The sequence below is a fragment of the Eptatretus burgeri genome, chromosome 13 (genome assembly GCF_056783735.1).
Source record: "Eptatretus burgeri isolate ZD-2024b chromosome 13, Ebu_testis_v1, whole genome shotgun sequence".
Classification (NCBI taxonomy): Eukaryota; Metazoa; Chordata; class Myxini; order Myxiniformes; family Myxinidae; genus Eptatretus; species Eptatretus burgeri.
In genome coordinates this window covers 77,742,297-77,760,351 of record NC_140973.1, presented here as the reverse complement: position 1 = coordinate 77,760,351, position 18,055 = coordinate 77,742,297, and the positions used below count along the sequence as shown (strand labels likewise).

Sequence of the window (18,055 nt, the reverse complement as noted above, 5' to 3'; positions counted from 1 at the left end):
TTTGGACCACCATATAACCTTGACGTTCAACATTTAGGAATTGAGTGTAAATTAAGAAAATGTGTCCCATCTATAATCTATCCATAAAACTCAACAACATGAAAATCAGAGGAAAATTATTCAAGTTATGATCAAAAAGGTGTTTTTTTCTTAATTAGGTTACAATCGGAAAAAAGTAGGCCAAGGACATGAAACAAACAAGTGCACAACTTCAGTGTACAGAAGGTACACTAATATGATCCAAGGACATCTTGGAAGGCCAAGTGATCAAGATTCCCCATTGGTTAAATTGAGCGATGACAAAAATTAGTTTTTTTTTCAGACCGCCATTTGACCTTGACCTTTAACCCGGAGGGGTATGATGTAATTTAGCTGTAAATGCTCCTTGCTCTGGGCTATCTAGAGAGGGTAATTTCATTCTGATCGGACAAACATGAGTCGACTTTTGGTGAAAAATGTTTAAAATGTCTATAATTGGGTTATGACCTCAAAAATTAAGTCATAGATAAATGTCAAACCGGGATACCTTTTATTTCTATCATTGATGCAAAATATCATTTTGAAAGTCTGAGCTGGATCCAAGATACAGCTCGGACATTGGCAGAAAAGAGGGAAACGAACTTAAATAGTGGTTAATGTTTCAGTCACATTTGGCTCGGCGGCCGTAGGGTCTAAAAAATCTACGGTCACTAGCAATTACAGGGCGGCCGCAGTATTTCCACGGTCAAACAATGTAGCAGTCACATATGTTTTTATTTTTTGGGTAGCCGCATGGGGTATTTAGAAATTGTGGAGACCGAAAACGTGGGGGTGCCATACGGTCTTTGATTTGATGTCGCACGGTGACCTTAGGGCGTCCCTGTGGTGGCCATAGAATTTTCAAGGCAGACGCAAGGTAGCCTCAAGGTGCCTGCAAGGCGACCGCGGGGGGGGGGGGGGTGGGGGCCTAAGGCGAACGTGGAAATAGTGCGGCCGCCGTAATTTTTTGGGGGTTGGCAAAATTCATTTTTCATTGATAAGAGCCTACGGAAAATGCACGAATAACGCAAGCCCACCGTACACCCTACGTACGGTCGACGTGGAACACATCTACGTCATGGCGACGGCTTGTCGAATTGCTACGGCCAACCTCGAAATGAAAAAAGTTATAACTCCGTGCTTTAATTCCACGGAGACCCCTACCGCCTGTAAAAGATAGCCATACGGCGTAGGGCCACCCTGAGGCCACCTCAGAAACTCTGCGGCCGCCGCACGTTTCTATCAATTCAGGTGGGGTATGGCCGCCGTATCCTAGCCGTAGGGCAAATGTGACTCATGCTTTAGTACTCACTCCTTGGGGTCTCAGAAACTCTGGGGTACCATTAACATTAGGGGCACTAATTGTAGACACAAATCCTACAACAGCTATAACCTGTATGATATCAGTGGGGGGGGGGGGGGAGGGGAGATTAATGAATGAGTCACTACAGGGATCATTCAGTTCATGTCGAGAGATTCGGCTGATTATCTACGTAGTTTGCCTCCACATACCATGCCATGGAATGCCTGCAATTTGGATAATATTTTGGTTGTAATAGCGATGATAAGTAAAAAAAAAGCCCTCCGTGGTTGTTTGGAGATGTGAGCTGTTGCAATTTCCTTGAAGATGACGCCTGGTCATAATTCTGAATGTGCTCAGGCTCCAAGGTGTGCAGAAAGTGTGAAAGAAGTAAATAATTACCAATACTCATTCCTATGAAGGATAAGGGAATCAAAGAATGAAATTCCAATCCTCTAACCAAATGATGATGATGGAAAGGAAAGAAGCAGAGAGAAAATAGTGACACACACTAACTGGTAATATGGTTCACAGACACAAGGGGAGACCAACGAGAAGTCGATGCGAACAGGCAAAGTGAGTCAGCAGGCCTTTGGAGGCCTGTGCACCTGGGGAACATGATCCCCAGCTGCAAAATCAATGGACAGACGGATACACACTTGGCCGGAAATAATGCATTGTGATGTCATCAATTATGCTTACAGTGCACTTGCCAACTTTGATCAAAAAAAAACCTTCCGCGAATGATTTTCATGTTTCATATTAGTTGAGCAGTTTTCCATCTTTTTGAAGCCCGATATAATGATTCCTCTCACAATGTTAATAAAACTGCACTGTCAAAGATACCATGTCGAACTAGAACGGCACTCGGGAGAGCGCATCATTCCGCCAGGCTCAACAGTTTATGTTTGTATACAACCGATAGGCCGGATCTGGATGTGGACCTGAACCAAGATCTAATCAGCTTGTTGTTGTCATCAAAGCAAATCATCCGCATAATTTTGTCAGCATCTGCCCATATCTATTTAAATATCCTGCTCACAGTTAAACAGACAGACAAACAGACAGACAGGGACGAAAACATAACCTCCGCCAACCTTCGGTGGCAGAAGTAATAAAACTTCATTGCTATTCTATTCTTCTTTCTCATGATCGTGGTAAGTGGAGACATTATAACTGTAGATCGAGTGATGAGAGGCACTTGATTGCAGAGCCAAGGTTTATCATGTAGATCTGGAATCGTGTGCAACCACCCCATTTTTTGCCTCGTTTTCACTCCTTTTATTCCAGTTATTGTTACTTCCACTCAATCAATTTTCCCAGCTCCCTCAAAAACTTCAAACAAAATATCTCTCCTTGATCACACGGAGAAAACCCAACAACCAACAACAAGAACATCTGGCAGCAATAAATAAATCCAAATTCCAACCTCAATGCTCAGTTACTCATTTACCTATCCCTTCTTCGCAATATCTACAAACTGAATAAAACGTTTCTCTTCCTTAAAAACCCCTCCACAACATAAAAAAGGAGGGCAATACCCTGGGCGCTCACCTGGTAGAATAATGATACGGAGGAGGAAGTCAACGCGAGCCGGAATCAGCAAAATGTATCAATGAACCAATGTTATAGCAAATCCCTATTTTGGGGGGCAACTTCCCCCCCCCAAACTACTTTAGACCCCGACTTTTTTTTAAAATAGCGTGAACAAATTTTGGTACATCACGGGTGATGAAGGTTGTGGTCAAGTTTCATCAGAATTGTGTGTGTCGTTTCAGAGAAGAAAGCAAATAAATATTTTCGGGGGCAACCCCCCCCCCCACCGGTATACCCCTTTAGACCACAACTTTTTTAAATGGCATGAACAAACTTTGCTACATACCAGGTGATGAGGGTTGTGGTAAAATTTCATCGAAATCATGTGTTTAGTTTCAGAGAAGAAGTTGCAAGTGTTTGTGGATGAACGGATGGACAGGTGGACGGGCATACAGATGACGTGCCATCCCATAAGCTCCCCCAGAACTATGTTCCAGTTCAGCTAAAAACACTTCCAAAATGTATCTAAAAATGCCCTACTCTGTTTATTACCCCATCAGGAACAACCGATTCATATTCTTCTTCTTCTTCTTTTTCAACAAAATCTCTTTCTTTTCTCTTTGACGAGGCTTATTTTCCCAAAACCTCTTCACTGCTAAACACTTAGTTAATCTGGCCTCATCTTTCACTTACGGCTGAATTTTCCTCCATGCCTTCAACCAAAAACATTCTCACCACCATCCCACTCAAGAAGTCTATCGCAGGTTATCATGGTGTCAAACCCCTCCATGTCAGTTCCAGCCCAGTGATCCCACCCATCTACCCCCCCCATCATCCTACCCCTCTCAACCCCCCCTCCCTACGACTCATGCACAGATTCATCCCATCTCATCTTCAGTTATCTTACCCACTCTCCTGCCCTTGGTATACTGAATCCTGGGGTGAGGCAGTTGCTTTAAAACAACTTGCATTCTCCTCCTGGAAGACAAATCTAACCGAAGGCAATCTCAGATCATTCCACAAAGCCCGTACCAAGTGTGTCCAATCTCAAGAATGAACTTCCAAACTTGTCTCCCTCCTCCAAAACCTGATGGTGCCTTGTCAAGTCTGGCTCTGGTCCATCATCGGGTTTGAGTTCCTACAGAATCTGCACCTTATAAGCATAAAGCTTGTCTTTTATGCAAAATCCTGTGTACAGTGGTGGTTGGTAGTCCCAGTTCTCTGATTCAAATTGATTTTATGGGACTTTGTTGTCTTTTTTTTGGGGGGGGAGGGTTTGTATACCATGTCGAGGCTCGTGTAAGAGCTAATACACAGAAACTTATAACAATTCAGGAGCCAAGCGGGGTGGGAGAGGGAAGTAGAAAATAGTGGGGAACAAAGACAAAAGGATATCTGTGGAAGGGAGAGGGATGGGGCGGGGTACGCGGGGTAAACAAGATGGTACGACAGGGACTTTCAGGAAGGAAAACAGGGAATTTGAAGGAGGTGGGTTTGGGTGGATTATCGGGGGTAGAAAAGATCAAGATTTTAGATGGGGGAAGATGTGAGATGGTGGTGAACAGCTGTTTAGAAGACCTGGAGGGAGAAGTGAGAGTTTGCACCAGAGGCAGGAAAACAGAGAAATGAAAGAGTGAAGGTGAGCAGTGATTCTTGATTTTGGTAGTTTCACCAGAAGGGGGTCTGCTGGTGGACCTTGAGCACCCTGTGGAAATAGGGGGGGGGGACAGATCACAGACAGAGCGGTTGAGGGTTGCGGGCGAGGCCAGAGAGAACACGGTAGAAGACAGAAAGACCACTAACCTGCCTGTGGTGAGAAAGAGAAAGAGAGAAAAAGAGAGAGAGAGAGAGAGACCCAAAGAGAGAGAGAGAGAGAGAGAGAGAGAGAGAGAGAGAGAGAGACCCAAAGAGAGAGAGAGAGACCCAAAGAGAGAGAGAGAGAGAGAGACCCAAAGAGAGAGAGAGAGACCCAAAGAGAGAGAGAGACCCAAAGAGAGAGAGAGAGAGAGAGACCCAAAGAGAGAGAGAGAGAGAGAGAGACCCAAAGAGAGAGAGAGAGAGAGAGACCCAAAGAGAGAGAGAGAGAGAGAGAGAGAGAGAGAGAGAGAGAGAGAGAGAGAGAGAGAGAGAGAGAGAGAGAGAGAGAGAGAGAGAGAGAGAGAGAGAGAGAGAGAGAGAGAGAGAGACCCAGAGAGAGAGAGAGAGAGAGAGAAACAGAGAGAGAGAGAGAGAGAGAGAAAGAGAGAGAGAGAGAGAGACCCAGAGAGAGAGAGAGAGAGAGAGAGAGAGAGAGAGAGAGAGAGAGAGAGAGAGAGAGAGAGAGAGAGAGAGAGAGAGAGAGAGAGAGACCCAAAGAGAGAGAGAGAGAGAGAGAGAGAGAGAGAGAGAGAGAGAGAGAGAGAGAGAGAGAGAGAGAGACCCAAAGAGAGAGAGAGAGAGAGACCCAAAGAGAGAGAGAGAGAGAGAGAGAGAGAGAGAGAGAGAGAGAGAGAGAGAGAGAGAGAGAGAGAGAGAGAGAGAGAGAGAGAGACCCAAAGAGAGAGAGAGAGAGAGAGAGAGAGAGAGAGAGAGAGAGAGAGAGAGAGAGAGAGAGAGAGAGAGAGAGAGAGAGAGAGAGAGACCCAAAGAGAGAGAGAGAGAGAGAGAGAGAGAGAGAGAGAGAGAGAGAGAGAGAGAGAGAGAGAGAGAGAGAGAGAGAGAGAGAGAGAGAGAGACCCAAAGAGAGAGACCCAAAGAGAGAGACCCAAAGATTCAGCTTCATCGCGGGAGATACCAGTGATTGAAAAGCCTTGGTTTCCACAGCGTGAAGGCCAGCTTGGTGTGAGGCAGGAGCACCACACTGGAGGGGGGAGCAGTACTCCATCAGACTGTGAATGAAAGCTTTGTACTGTAAATGTTTCGAAGCTCAGGTGTGCCAAGGAAGGACTTTTCATGACGTAAGATGCCCAGTCAGCGACTGGCTTTGGAGGCCAGGTTGGAAGTGTGGCTTTCCCAAGAAAGATCGTGGCAGATAGTAAGACCTAAAAGCTTGAATGAAAGAACTTCTTCAAGAGGATTGTTGAGGAATAAGATGGGGTGGTTTCCAGATGGTACTTGGTTCACACACTTGATCAATGTCTGCTGCACCTGTGCTTGGTCGAGCAGTACTTTTCTGTTTCTGAGTACTACCAGTCTTCTTAAACCTCTTGTACCACTCTCTGATACTAGTCTGCAATGGCGGATTCCTTCAGTACCTTGTACCGTACCGGTACAGTACAGTACCGGAAATTACGCTGAACTTGCGTGTCATATTTCGTCTTGATGAACCACTCGACAAACTGAGATTTCTCCTGTTGAGTCGCCATTTCCTTTTACATTAAACCATCAGAACTGAAAACTAATAAAACTTTATGAGTTTCTGTATCATATAAAAAGGGTATGATTGTAACATTTGTGTTACTAAATATATTAGCAACCAAAGTTGTCCAGGTCTTTTTGTAACACCCTGCACATCCATGCCAATTGCAGAAAAATAGTACCATGAACCCAACTAGCACAAATCAATGACAAGTTAGTTGGCTAAGGAATGACAGATGTGCAGAAACGGTGACAACATGGCATCCACCACGACTACGAGCCCTGAGCCTGCAGTGACATCTGATGGTGAGAGTATGAACTATTGGATTGGCCATGATTATTTCTGCCGTTTTTCATTTGTTTATGCCAGTTTTTCGAGTTAACAACCAATATTAGTAGGGGTTGATGAAGACAGGGAACATTTTAATGCAGTCTGAGGTTTTGGTTCTCATCTGCTCGCAAAATTGGCATCAAAAAGTGGAAAAAAAAACAAAACGCTAAAAATAGCATTTTTGTGCCTCACACACAACTTTATCAATCGACAAAAAGGGTTCACTCAAGATATTTTGCATGATCTTTGATATAACGTGCAATGGGTATCAAGAAGTCGGAAGACGACTTATGCAGGGACGGCCTGAACATTCCATTGGCTCAATGAACAGAAATCCTCAACAACAAAAAAAAATCTACAAAGATAAAACTTTTATTATTATTATTCTTAGCCTATCTCCCACACAGTGAAATATAGGGTTTTGCTATTGTGTGTGTGTGTGTGTGTGTGTGTGTGTGTGTGTGTGTGTGTGTGTGTGTGTGTGTGTGTGTGTGTGTGTGTGTGTGTGTGTCCGTCTGTCTGGGCCATAAATTCATTTCCATTTGAGCTTGTCATCAAATTTTCAACAAAGATTCATGATGAGAATATGGAGAAGGCAAATGAATAATTTTGTTCAAATAATTTTCATTACTATTATGCATTTTTTTATTCTTCTTTTTACCGCATGTAACGCTTTCATCCACAGCTTGATGGAGTACTGCTCTCCCCTCTGGGCTGGTGCTCCTGCCTCTCACCTTTCTCGGCTTCACGCAGTGGAAAACAAGGCTTTTTGGATCATTGGTATCTCCCGCAATGAGGCTGAGTCTTTGGGTCTCTCACTCTCTCACCACAGGCAGGTCAGTGGTCTTCCTGTCTTCTCCCGTCTACTCTCCGGCCTCGCCCCCTGCTCTGTTTGAGATACCTCCCCCCACCATATTCCCCACAGGGCGCTCAAGTTCTGCCAAAAAACCCCTTCTGGTGAAACTATCAAAATCAAGAATCACTGCTCACCTTCACTCTTTCATTCCTCTTTTTCCCCGCCTCTGGAACAAACTTCCACACTCTCTTCAATCCCACTCTTCCCTCCAGGTCTTCAAAACAGCTGTTCATCACCATCTCTTATCTTCCCCCATCCAAAACCACAATATTTTCTACCCCTGCTAATCCGCCCCAAACCCACCTCCTTCAAATTCCCTGCTTTTCTTCCTGAAAGTCCCTGTCATGTAAGGACCTGAAAGTCCCTGTGGTGTCCATCTTGTATACCCTGTGTACCCCACCCCATCCCTCTCCCTTCCACAGATCTCCTCATGTCTCTGTTCCCCTCTGTGTTGTCCTTCCCTCTCCTGCCCCTCTCGTCTCCTGCAACCGCCTTAGTGTTCATTCTGTGTATTAGCTCGAATACGAGCCTCGATATTGTGTGCAAAAAAAAATAAATCTTCCAACTCCTAATGGGGAACCGAATATTGTAAGGGTGACATCATCGGTGAAGTGGTGGACCAGTCATAAATGTTTTAATCAAAATCCTTGTTTACCATTGAGATTCAGCATGTATTTCCAGGCCATAACAATTTTACCAATCGAGCTTTTGTCATCAAATCTTCAACAAGCCTGTATTATGAGATTGTGGGGAACACAGATTAATAAAATGTCGTTTTCATCGAATTTAGTTCGAATACAAAATGTACGTGGAGGGGCTTTGCATTTTTTATTCTTCTTCTTTTCTGCCATCCTAACTCAAAATTGGTTGAAGCTACAAACTTGGTTTTAAACACCAATCCACTGCATTTTATAGTGGGAAGGTGAAAACTGATCGAAATTTTAACAGCTTGAAAGGATTGCACGAAAAGTACACAAAACGGCATTCCTTTGTAAAGGAATAGGAAGGGAACAGAGTGGTGGGTGGTACTGACTGTCAATCAGCCTGATGGGGACTGGGCCACTCAACATGTTTGTTCAAGGGCCAATCAGACTTGTACGAGTGTGGTTAAGGGTGGAATATCAGCGTTGTGTGTCTGTAAAGTACACATGTACGGCTAAGAATGAGAGTAAGACGATCACACACACACACACACACACACACACACACACACACACACACACACACACACACACACACACACACACACACACACACACACACACACACACACCAATTACAAGTTGTGGACCTGCACATCGTAGGGGGAATCAAAAGTTATTAAATAGGCCATTTTGGACACACTGGGGACAAATTGTCCTTCATTGATCGTCCTGGCATTTACGAATGTTAGTTCTGTTTCTGTATGTACTGTGATTGCTGCGCATACTTTTCCCAGTCAAGTGTCTATGTTTAGTAAAACCTGTTTGGCAAATTACCCTGATCACATTCACAAATAGCCCAACAACCACGCCTATCTTGGAGCGGCCAATCAGAAGCCAGTCCCAGAGTCGAGCCCCCTGCAGAGCCAATGAAAAGGCACCATAAAAAGGGCGTGGCGATGGTGCCCAATGAACGTGACAGAGAGAGTTCGGTTTACATTCACTGTGCCCACATTGGTATCTCAAAATTGGAAAAATAAAAAAATCTTCGTTTTGGCATTGGATGAAAACCACATCCTTTGGTCTTTGCTCATTGAGGATCCTCAACACACTAATCCCGCTCTTTAACCGCAGCAATCACGACCCACGCATGGCTCAACCCACCCATAGACCCGAGAGTAGCCGGGAGCTGGATCGCATCCTTGAGTTCCTGATGCCGCATTGGTCTACAGGTCGAAGTCCCCCACCGCCGGGTCCAAATACTGCTTCACCGTTCGCCCCGACGCTCGATGACATCGAGGAGTTTTTAGTTGAGAGAGAAGTGGTCTATCCCAAAGCTCCATTGTCACTGCTCTCGCAGGAAGAAAAGCTCAGAGCTGACAAAGCTCTTCAGGTCTCTGTTGATCTACCTTCAAGTGGCCCCAATCAACAACCTCATCATGGTGTTGTTGCCTCATCTCTGGCCACAACACAAAGTCACCCCTGCCAGACCCTCCCGACCATCCTCAGTCCAGTGGCTGCAGATCCAGCTGGACCAGGTCTGGCTTTAAGCTTACCTACCCTCTCTCCAGGCTCCACGTGGCTCCTGGTTCCGCTGTCCGTTCCCATCCAATCTCCGTCCAGAGCTTCTGCTGGACCAAAACACCGAGAGAGGTCTCAGCGATGCCCAGTGCCAGGCTGCGGGAAAGCGTATGGACGAGCCAGTCACCTGCAGGCACACCTGCGGCGACACACAGGGGAGAGGCCATTTGCCTGTGGATGGCAGGGGTGCCAGCGAAGGTATGTCCACAAAGCATGAATAATAATGACGTAATAATGCTAATAGATTGATCAATGTGAGGAAAGAAGTTAAATTATCTTGGTCGCCATGAATGACACAATTGACATTTTGCTGAATGCCTTATGCACTAGGACACTGCCTGTTATAGCCCATAAGGAAAATGCTTGTGTGTGTTTTTGTATATGAAGTCGAGGCTCATGGAAGAGTTGGAAGAGAACGGACCCAAAACATAACAAAAAAGCAGTGAAATGGGGGATGGGGGGGAGGGGGGCAGGGAGAGGACCAACAGTAGAGGGATGAAAAGAGGACTAACGATCATGGGGAAAAGTGAGAGCAAGGGGAGGGGGTCCACCCCATGCATCCTCCCTGACCCCTCATTCCTTGCCACATCCCTGGTTTGTCCAAATCTCCTATTTTGTAGCCCAAACCTGCTGTTGGTCTTTCTCTTTCTCTCCCTCTCCTTCCTTTTGTTCTGTTGTATCCTGGTCCGTTCGGTGTTCCAGCTCCTGCTCCTAAACTTCACAAAGAAACAGAAAAGAAGAAAAAGTACTTATTTATTTATTACTATTATTAATGATACAGTATTTAGCCATAATTTAATATTAAATACCAACAAAAGTGACTTTGAATCAAATCTATCGTCCATCTTGTGCAACGTAAAACAAACCATACTTCATGATGTTTACAACAACTGTACAGCATTCTGTAACTCGCCGTAACCTATTCTATAACCGTATGAACGTCCCGCAAGTCACATGTACGTGCACAATTACATGGTGTCGCTCTGAAAGGTCATTCGCTGTTTACGCATCATGTCCCACCCCGAACATACTCTCCGCCAGAAAAGCCAAAGTAATTGTCGAAAGACCGTTCCAGCGTTCATGCCAAGTGCATTTTTGGCACGAGGGATGTGCAGAACACCTGACTGAAAGTTTCCATGTCATTTCATTGCCTCATGCAATGATAGTTCAACGCGTGCAACTCATGCACCCTTAAATTATTTAGAGGTGACACGAGGAAAATTCAAAACAGGTTTTCAAAGGCACCAGCCTGTGGCTCATCCAAAAAACACATCATTTACATTATTTACCAATCCATTATAACGTGTGTCAGAAAATGAGAGGAATGAAACAATTGGACATCTTCGAGCATGGTCTTTCATTAGTCATTATGCAAGACTCTAACGTGAGGAGAAGAACTGATTATGATCTCAGAAGACGTTACCAAGCCTCTGGATCAACAAGATATGCCAAGAAAGGGATGTCCAAAGGATTTTTGCTCACGGCCGATACATTCACACAACCCATCTATGCAATCGGTTTCACGCAAACTGCCTAGAGAACTGCAAACGCTCGATTGTCCTCATAGGATAAGTGTCGACGCCGTCATGACGAGTCTCCCTGATCGAGGGATCCATGCTCGTCATCCTGTTCGGATTCCAAGACTTGCAACACGACACATCCAAGCATGCTTGCAGTGATCAAATCAGCTCGTCCAATGGACATGGAAGCATTGGGCAAGTGCTATGTTCAGTGACTTATCAGGTTCCTCTTTGATAAGCATGATAGCAGCACAAGGATCTACAGAAGACGCAATGAGTGATATGCCTCAAATCTGTATAAAGGAAGCTACATTTTGGACATGGAAGTGTTATGATACGAGGTGATTTTGCTGAAACTTTTCGCACCAACATGATTTGTATCCATGGTAATCTGATGGCAGATTGTTACATTAATTATATGTTACAGCAACAGGTGTTGCCTACCCTCCAACAATATGGTCTCGGAATCATCTTCATGTACGATAATACTCCTGCTCACGGGGCCATTTGAACAAGGAACGTTCTGGTTAAAAATGACGTTGTCATGACATCCTGGCCTGCCATCTCACTCGGATTAAATCCAATTGAACATCTCCGGGATATCATTGATTGTCGTGTTCGAACATTGCGGAGACACCGACAGATGCTCAATGAGCTGGAGCAGAAGCAGATTCCGCCATGAGATTATATTCTCTAGGGCCGAGGGTCAGATGAGTGCTCCTACGGTCAATGCAACGATGGTGCAACGCAGTGAATGCCGCTGGAAGTGGATTCGGCATTCATCTCGGTCAGAGGTTTGCACCTCATCTGTGTCCCATGATGCCACATAAGTAAATCGCAACAACGACAATCACGTGTTCAGATTTTTTTTTTTTTAATGGCAGAAGAGTGTAGCGTATAGTACGGCATTAAAACGTGATGGAGCAAACACCTCGTCCGTTCCTCATTGTACAACAGAGCAAATTACATCACAACTTTTACCGCAAGGAATTGTACGATACAGCGAGGGTCAGTATACTTCAATATGACAGAGCATAAGACTTGCTTTAAAGGAGAGAGATATTGATGGTGTCATTTCACCTTGTTCGGTGATTGTTGCCAACCAGCCAGATACTGTGTGAAGATGGTGATGAAGGAAAACGACAGAAAAATACAAACATTCACATCATAGTGGTACGATCCTGGCAATTTAAGTTGTTAGGGAAATAATACAGTGGTCGGACGTGATCACAGTGTCATGATAACAGGTGACGTACAGGTACTGGACATAAAAAATGGAAACACCTGGGTAAATGAGGGACACCAAGCAACGGCTTCCACGCAGTTGTGGCCCGTGTGTTAATTAAGCAAATAACATCCCAGTATGCTTCGGGTTATGTATAAAAGTGCTGCACAGTCGTGGTTGCCTATAATTATGGCTAGCATGGCTGCAAGAGGAGAATGATCAATGCCCCCATCCACAGAACTTGTGTGGTCACTCATTGGTTTGATGAACATGACACTGATGGCCTTTTCGGTCACTGTATCTGAACCCAATCGAGCATTTATAGGAAATTCTGGAACGACACCTGAGACATCGTTTTCAACCTCCATCAAACAGGTGTGAGTCGGTTGATTTTCACGTGGAAGAATGGTGCCGGGTCCCTCCCACAGATTTCCAGACGCTGATGGACTCTATGCCACGGCGCATATAAGGCTGTACCGGCCGCACATGGTGGCCCAACGCCCATTAAGTGACTTTACATTGGCGTTTCCATTTTTTTTTGTCCACTACCTGTATATCCTCATAGGATTAATAAGTTGATGGAATGTTAGCTTTTAATCAGGAATGCAAGTCGTGTTCATTTTTATCAACATAAACACTGCATCATGTCATTGAGAGTTAAGGTCTTCAAAGTCATTTAGTTTCATTGCATGTCAAACTGAGGGCATTACCGATCAGGTGGTGGTGGCCATCACTCCAGCTGCTGTCGAGTAGATTTTTAACATTGGTCATGGTACTGGCCCCACAAAGCCAACGGTCATATGGTTTTGAACGGCACCATGGGATTTTTTTGAGTTCGCAAGTAACTGCTGGCAAATTCAACAGACAGCTTAATGTCACCGCTGCTGCTGTGATGCAACATTCTGCATGCAAGGTACTTGTCATGGGAGAACTCAAAGGTGAGTAAGCTATCTCTGAAGTCCGACCTATACTTGCCAATTCCTTATCTTAAGTAATGAAGGTTTTCTTTGCTGTTGAGGATCAAAACAGATCAGGCTTTTGTATTTGTGCCATTAAATGGGACTTTGTGACATCTCCGGCCCTGATGCATCTTGTGCTAATCCTGCCTTCGTGGTATTCCGACCTGCAGGTTCGCCCGTTCAGATGAATTGTCCCGCCACTGCAGGGCACACAGCGGACAAAGACCTCACACGTGCCCTTCATGTCCTGCACGTTTTGCTCGCCGCGACCACCTAATCAAACACGCGCGGTCGCACCTGAGAGTCGGAAGCCACCTCAGGGGCAGTCGATGCCTTCATGGCAAGTGAAGCAGAACTGGCAACTCTGGGCAACGTGCAAGCTCCTTTGGATGAGCTAAACTGCTTGGTAGTAGTCAGTAGAGAAAATATATATGTGTGTGTGTGTGTGTGTGTGTGTGTGTGTGTGTGTGTGTGTGTGTGTGTGTGTGTGTGTGTGTGTGTGTGTGTGTGTGTGTGTGTGTGTGTGTGTGTGTGATATGCCACACCGAGAACAGTCTTTATATAAAGATTTCAATGAGTGTGTACACACAGGAGGGCCGGCTCATCGGCTCCATTTGAATGGAGACAACGACACAAACATTACAAGGAATTTGTGACTGTTGTCGTAATAAGTTGAATGTGGAAAAATGTTTTCTCGAAAAACCACTTCTCTGTACATTGATTGCATAGGTCAATATTTTCTTGGAAAGTCCGAATATAACATAGAAAGTAAACATTAATTGAGAACTTTGTTTATTACAATGTAAAACTTAATTTCCTTGAAATCATAAACATTGAATTTCACAAAAGCACGAGACAGGTGTGAGGAGTCGGTTGTCGAGTAGATCACAACGTTTACTGCAAGGAAGTGTACGATACAGCGAGGGTCAGTTTACTTCAATATGACAGAGGATAAGACTTGTTTTAAAGGTGCAATGCAAGGTAACTTGACCGGTTACCTTGCATTTTTCATAAAGAAATTCAAGTACAGGGGTTGCCAGGTCTGAACTAGTCGAGTCTGAGCCTGGATACAAGGTGCATTGCGAGACTTGGTTGCACAAACAATGGTTAGAGAGCGGCTGCTCTGAGTCTGGGAGGTCAGCAGTTCGAACCTGACCTGGGCTGAGAGTCATATCAAAGACATTAAAAATGCTTCATGCTGCTTCCTTACTTGATGCTCAGTATTAAAAAGAACAGCACAGACAAAACCACCATCGGCTGGCAACCATTGCACAAACTTGATGGGCCAAATGGCCTCTTACTGCATTGAAGTCCCTTGTTTTATTAGCTCACCTGGACTTTAGCCAGGTGAGCTTATGCGATCAAGCAGTGTCCGCCAATCAGTCTGTGAACACTTCAGTCATAATCGCTTGAACCAAACACACAAATTTGATGAAACTTGGCCACCAGCTTCATATCTGCTGCCTAACGAAGGTGGATTGACCATATCAAAATGTACGCTCATTAACAGATGTGATTGGGGGGAGGGGTGTTGCCCCCCCCCCCAAATAGGGATTTGATCTCATCTTCGAAACTACACACACAGTTTCAATGAAACTTGACCACAACCTTCATCACCTGTGATGGACCAAAGTTTGTTCACGGCATTAAAAAAAAATTTAAATCAGGGTCTTAGGAGGTGTGCAGAGGGTTTGAGTGACTGTTGCTCCTGATCCAGGTGAGCTTCAGGACACACAGTCCTATTTTTGTTATTATAGTCTGTGCCCAGATAGAAGGCCTGTTGCCTACATGGCCAAGCGGTTTGATCTGGTATTACAGCAAGGGAAAAGTTCCTTTATCTTTGTCATAACATTCAAAATTACAGCAATGATGGGAAAAAAATCATCCACAAGGTCTGATTTGAACAAAATTTAATGGAACAGGAAAAATAACAACACACAATAATAGTTGTAACCAAATTTCTTTTTTCTGTCCAAAGCCACCATGAAGATGATGCAAGGAACAAAATGCCTCATTATTGACCTTCATCTACACCAACAAGCAAGGTGGGGGGGGGGGCAGGATAGGAAAATAAATGGAGAAGGAAGGAGAATAATCTACCAGGCTGAGCTATTATATAGCGCTTCAGAGAAACTTGACCGGTACCACACCTTCTGGGACCGCACTCTCCATCAAGGAGCCAGGCTCTGGTGTTGCTCGGCTCTTGCTGTGTGATCTAAGTCTTTCTCCTCTCCATCCTCACAGCTTTGTCTCGAGCAAGTTCTGCACATGCTGTCCCAGCTGCACTGGTCAAGTCCAATCTGTCTTCACCACCTGCCCTGCGCAAACTGTCCTTAAAATAGTCAGCAGGCAAAGAGGAAGAACCCTTGACATGCCACAGTTTATGCACACATCTGTCTGCTGGACAGGATAGTCATGTCAGGCCGTTGGCAACGGAGTGCAAGAGTGCTCGAGCAGGATCACAGCCACAGTGGCTAACAAGGCAGGTTTCAGGTTCAACAAGGCAGGCTGGTGGGGAATTATAATCATATAAAGGGCTGAAATGGGGGAACATCTGCTCGTGCAGCGAGGAGGGAAGGAGGTCGTTGGGGGTGGGGGTGGGGGCTTCATGGACAACTTAATGGGATGTATGATCTAGCTCATTTATACATGAAGATGTCTTTAGACCTACTTTATACAAACACAATATTCAACCTACTGGAACCCACCCCGCTCCTTTTTGTTACATTCTAAAGCGGCAGTCATCTTTAGGTAGTTATTCACTTCTGAATGAGCAGGTGCAAAAGATAATAAATTGCATCACATCAAAAGATTAATTGCAGGTCATAACAGCCGGCATACAGTATATGCCACAAACCGAACAGTAAAAGTTAAAACAGTAAACTGGGATCATGATACGAGGAATACATTTAAAAGAAACTCGGAAAGCGTTGACAAACTTCAAAGAGTTGAGCAAGCAGTCTTTATCGACAGAAAATATTTTCTAAAGATAACTTATTTCCATTTTTCGTTGTGTGCTTTCAATGATGAGATATTCCTGATGATGACGCCAGCACGAGCAGCTGAACACAGATCTGTGGTCCTCACCTCAATCTCCACTGCTAACTGACACCAAAAACTCCATGTTTCTACATGACCACAAAAACCTCAAATGATTCTACTGTAGGTTTTTGAACTGAGGGTTGACAAAGCCCACGCTTGAACGCCATGGGAAGCCAGGGCTACTTTTGAACACCTTGGGAAGCAAAGCCAACTTGATCTCCGTGGCAAGCCAGGGCCACTTTTGACCGCCATGCAAAGTGAGGGTGAGCTGATGAGTTGCGAAAATATACCATACTCCCATAAATGAACAGAAATCGTTGTGTTTACGACTATATATATATATATATATATATATATATATATATATATATATATATATATATATATATATATATATATATATATATATATATATATATATATATGAATTCCGCAAGGGGAAAACCAGAGATGTCACTTTTTATAAATTTCAGGGTTATTGCACCTGCCAATAGTTGGCAACATAAGGTTTCCTCTCACAATATTACTTTAACAAATAACCAGGGGTGTCACATAATTTATATGGTATAAAGTTTAGCCGTGCAATGAAAAAACAAGCAGTCATAGACTGGTATTTACGAAATCGTCAACTTGACCTCTGATCTTGTCTAATAAAAGCCGTCTCGAGAGAAGGTAGCGAAGCAAACCAGAAGTTTCTACGATAATTCTGTACCAAACCATCAAAAATCGAATGTTTCGGATGTTTGACCTTACTGTGACCTTGACCTTTGACCGATTTTGACCAAAATCAAATCAGCGCTAGCCATCACCCTCCTGAAACACGTGGTGTAATTTGACATTGGTAGCTTCTTCCGTTCTCGAGTTATCATTTTTTGGATGTTTGACCTCACTGTGACCTTGACCTTTGACCGATTTTGACCAAAATCAAATCAGCGCTAGCCATCACCCTCCTGAAACACGTGGTGTAATTTGACATTGGTAGCTTCTTCCGTTCTCGAGTTATCATTTTTTGGATGTTTGACCTCACTGTGACCTTGACCTTTGACCGATTTTGACCAAAATCTAATCAGCATGAGGCATCACCCTCCTGAATCACATGGTGTAATTTGACATTGGAAGCTTCTTCCATTCTCGAGTTATCGTGCCTACAAACAAACAAACAAACAAGCAGTCATAGACTGGTACTTATGAAATCGTCAACTTGACCTCTGACCTTGTCTAATAAAAGCTGTCTCTCGAGAAGGTAGCGCCGCAAACCAGAAGTTTATACGATGATTCTGCATCAAACCATCAAAAATCGTAACGTCGACCGAAGCAAAAATCTCCATTTCTCCACACAATTATACCTTAACGTAACTCAACGACGCGTCTGCTCGAGCGCACTGCATCATGGGATGACCCGTGACGCGTCGAGTGAAATATTTTTTATACAATCTTAAAACGTCTCCAAAACATCCGATTTTTACCAGAATTTCTACAACCGAGTTTTAAGTGTATGAAGCGATCGCAAAAACCGAAGACAAAATTAAAATCGAAGTTAAAATGAACTCGTAACGTCGAGCGAAGCAAAAATACTCCATTTCTCGACGTGAATTTAGGAATTATGTTTGACCTCACTGTGACCTTGACCTTTGACCGATTTTGACCAAAATCTAATCAGCACTAGCCATCACCCTCCTGAATCACGTGGTGTAATTTGACATTGGTAGC

At 44.2% G+C, this 18,055-nt stretch overlaps 2 protein-coding genes and 1 long non-coding RNA gene across 3 annotated transcripts in view; 2 read left to right on the top strand and 1 right to left on the bottom strand.

Moving 5' to 3' along the window:
- The window catches only part of TRABD (TraB domain containing), a 197,447-nt gene that overhangs the window by 111,806 nt on the left and 67,586 nt on the right, over nt 1-18,055 (top strand). The window lies entirely within an intron of this gene.
- LOC147014853 (uncharacterized) lies at nt 6,695-11,215 on the bottom strand. The gene is made up of 3 exons (XR_015050926.1): nt 10,471-11,215; nt 10,227-10,310; nt 6,695-9,738 (listed from the first exon to the last, which is right to left on the bottom strand). It is a non-coding gene; the product is annotated as an uncharacterized LOC147014853 (long non-coding RNA).
- Nucleotides 9,082-14,082, top strand: LOC147014852 (uncharacterized). Its single transcript, XM_085853228.1, has 2 exons — nt 9,082-9,797; nt 13,474-14,082. The coding sequence occupies exons 1-2, from the start codon at nt 9,082-9,084 to the stop codon at nt 13,649-13,651; spliced, it is 894 nt and encodes a 297-aa protein (XP_085709354.1). The 3' UTR covers nt 13,652-14,082.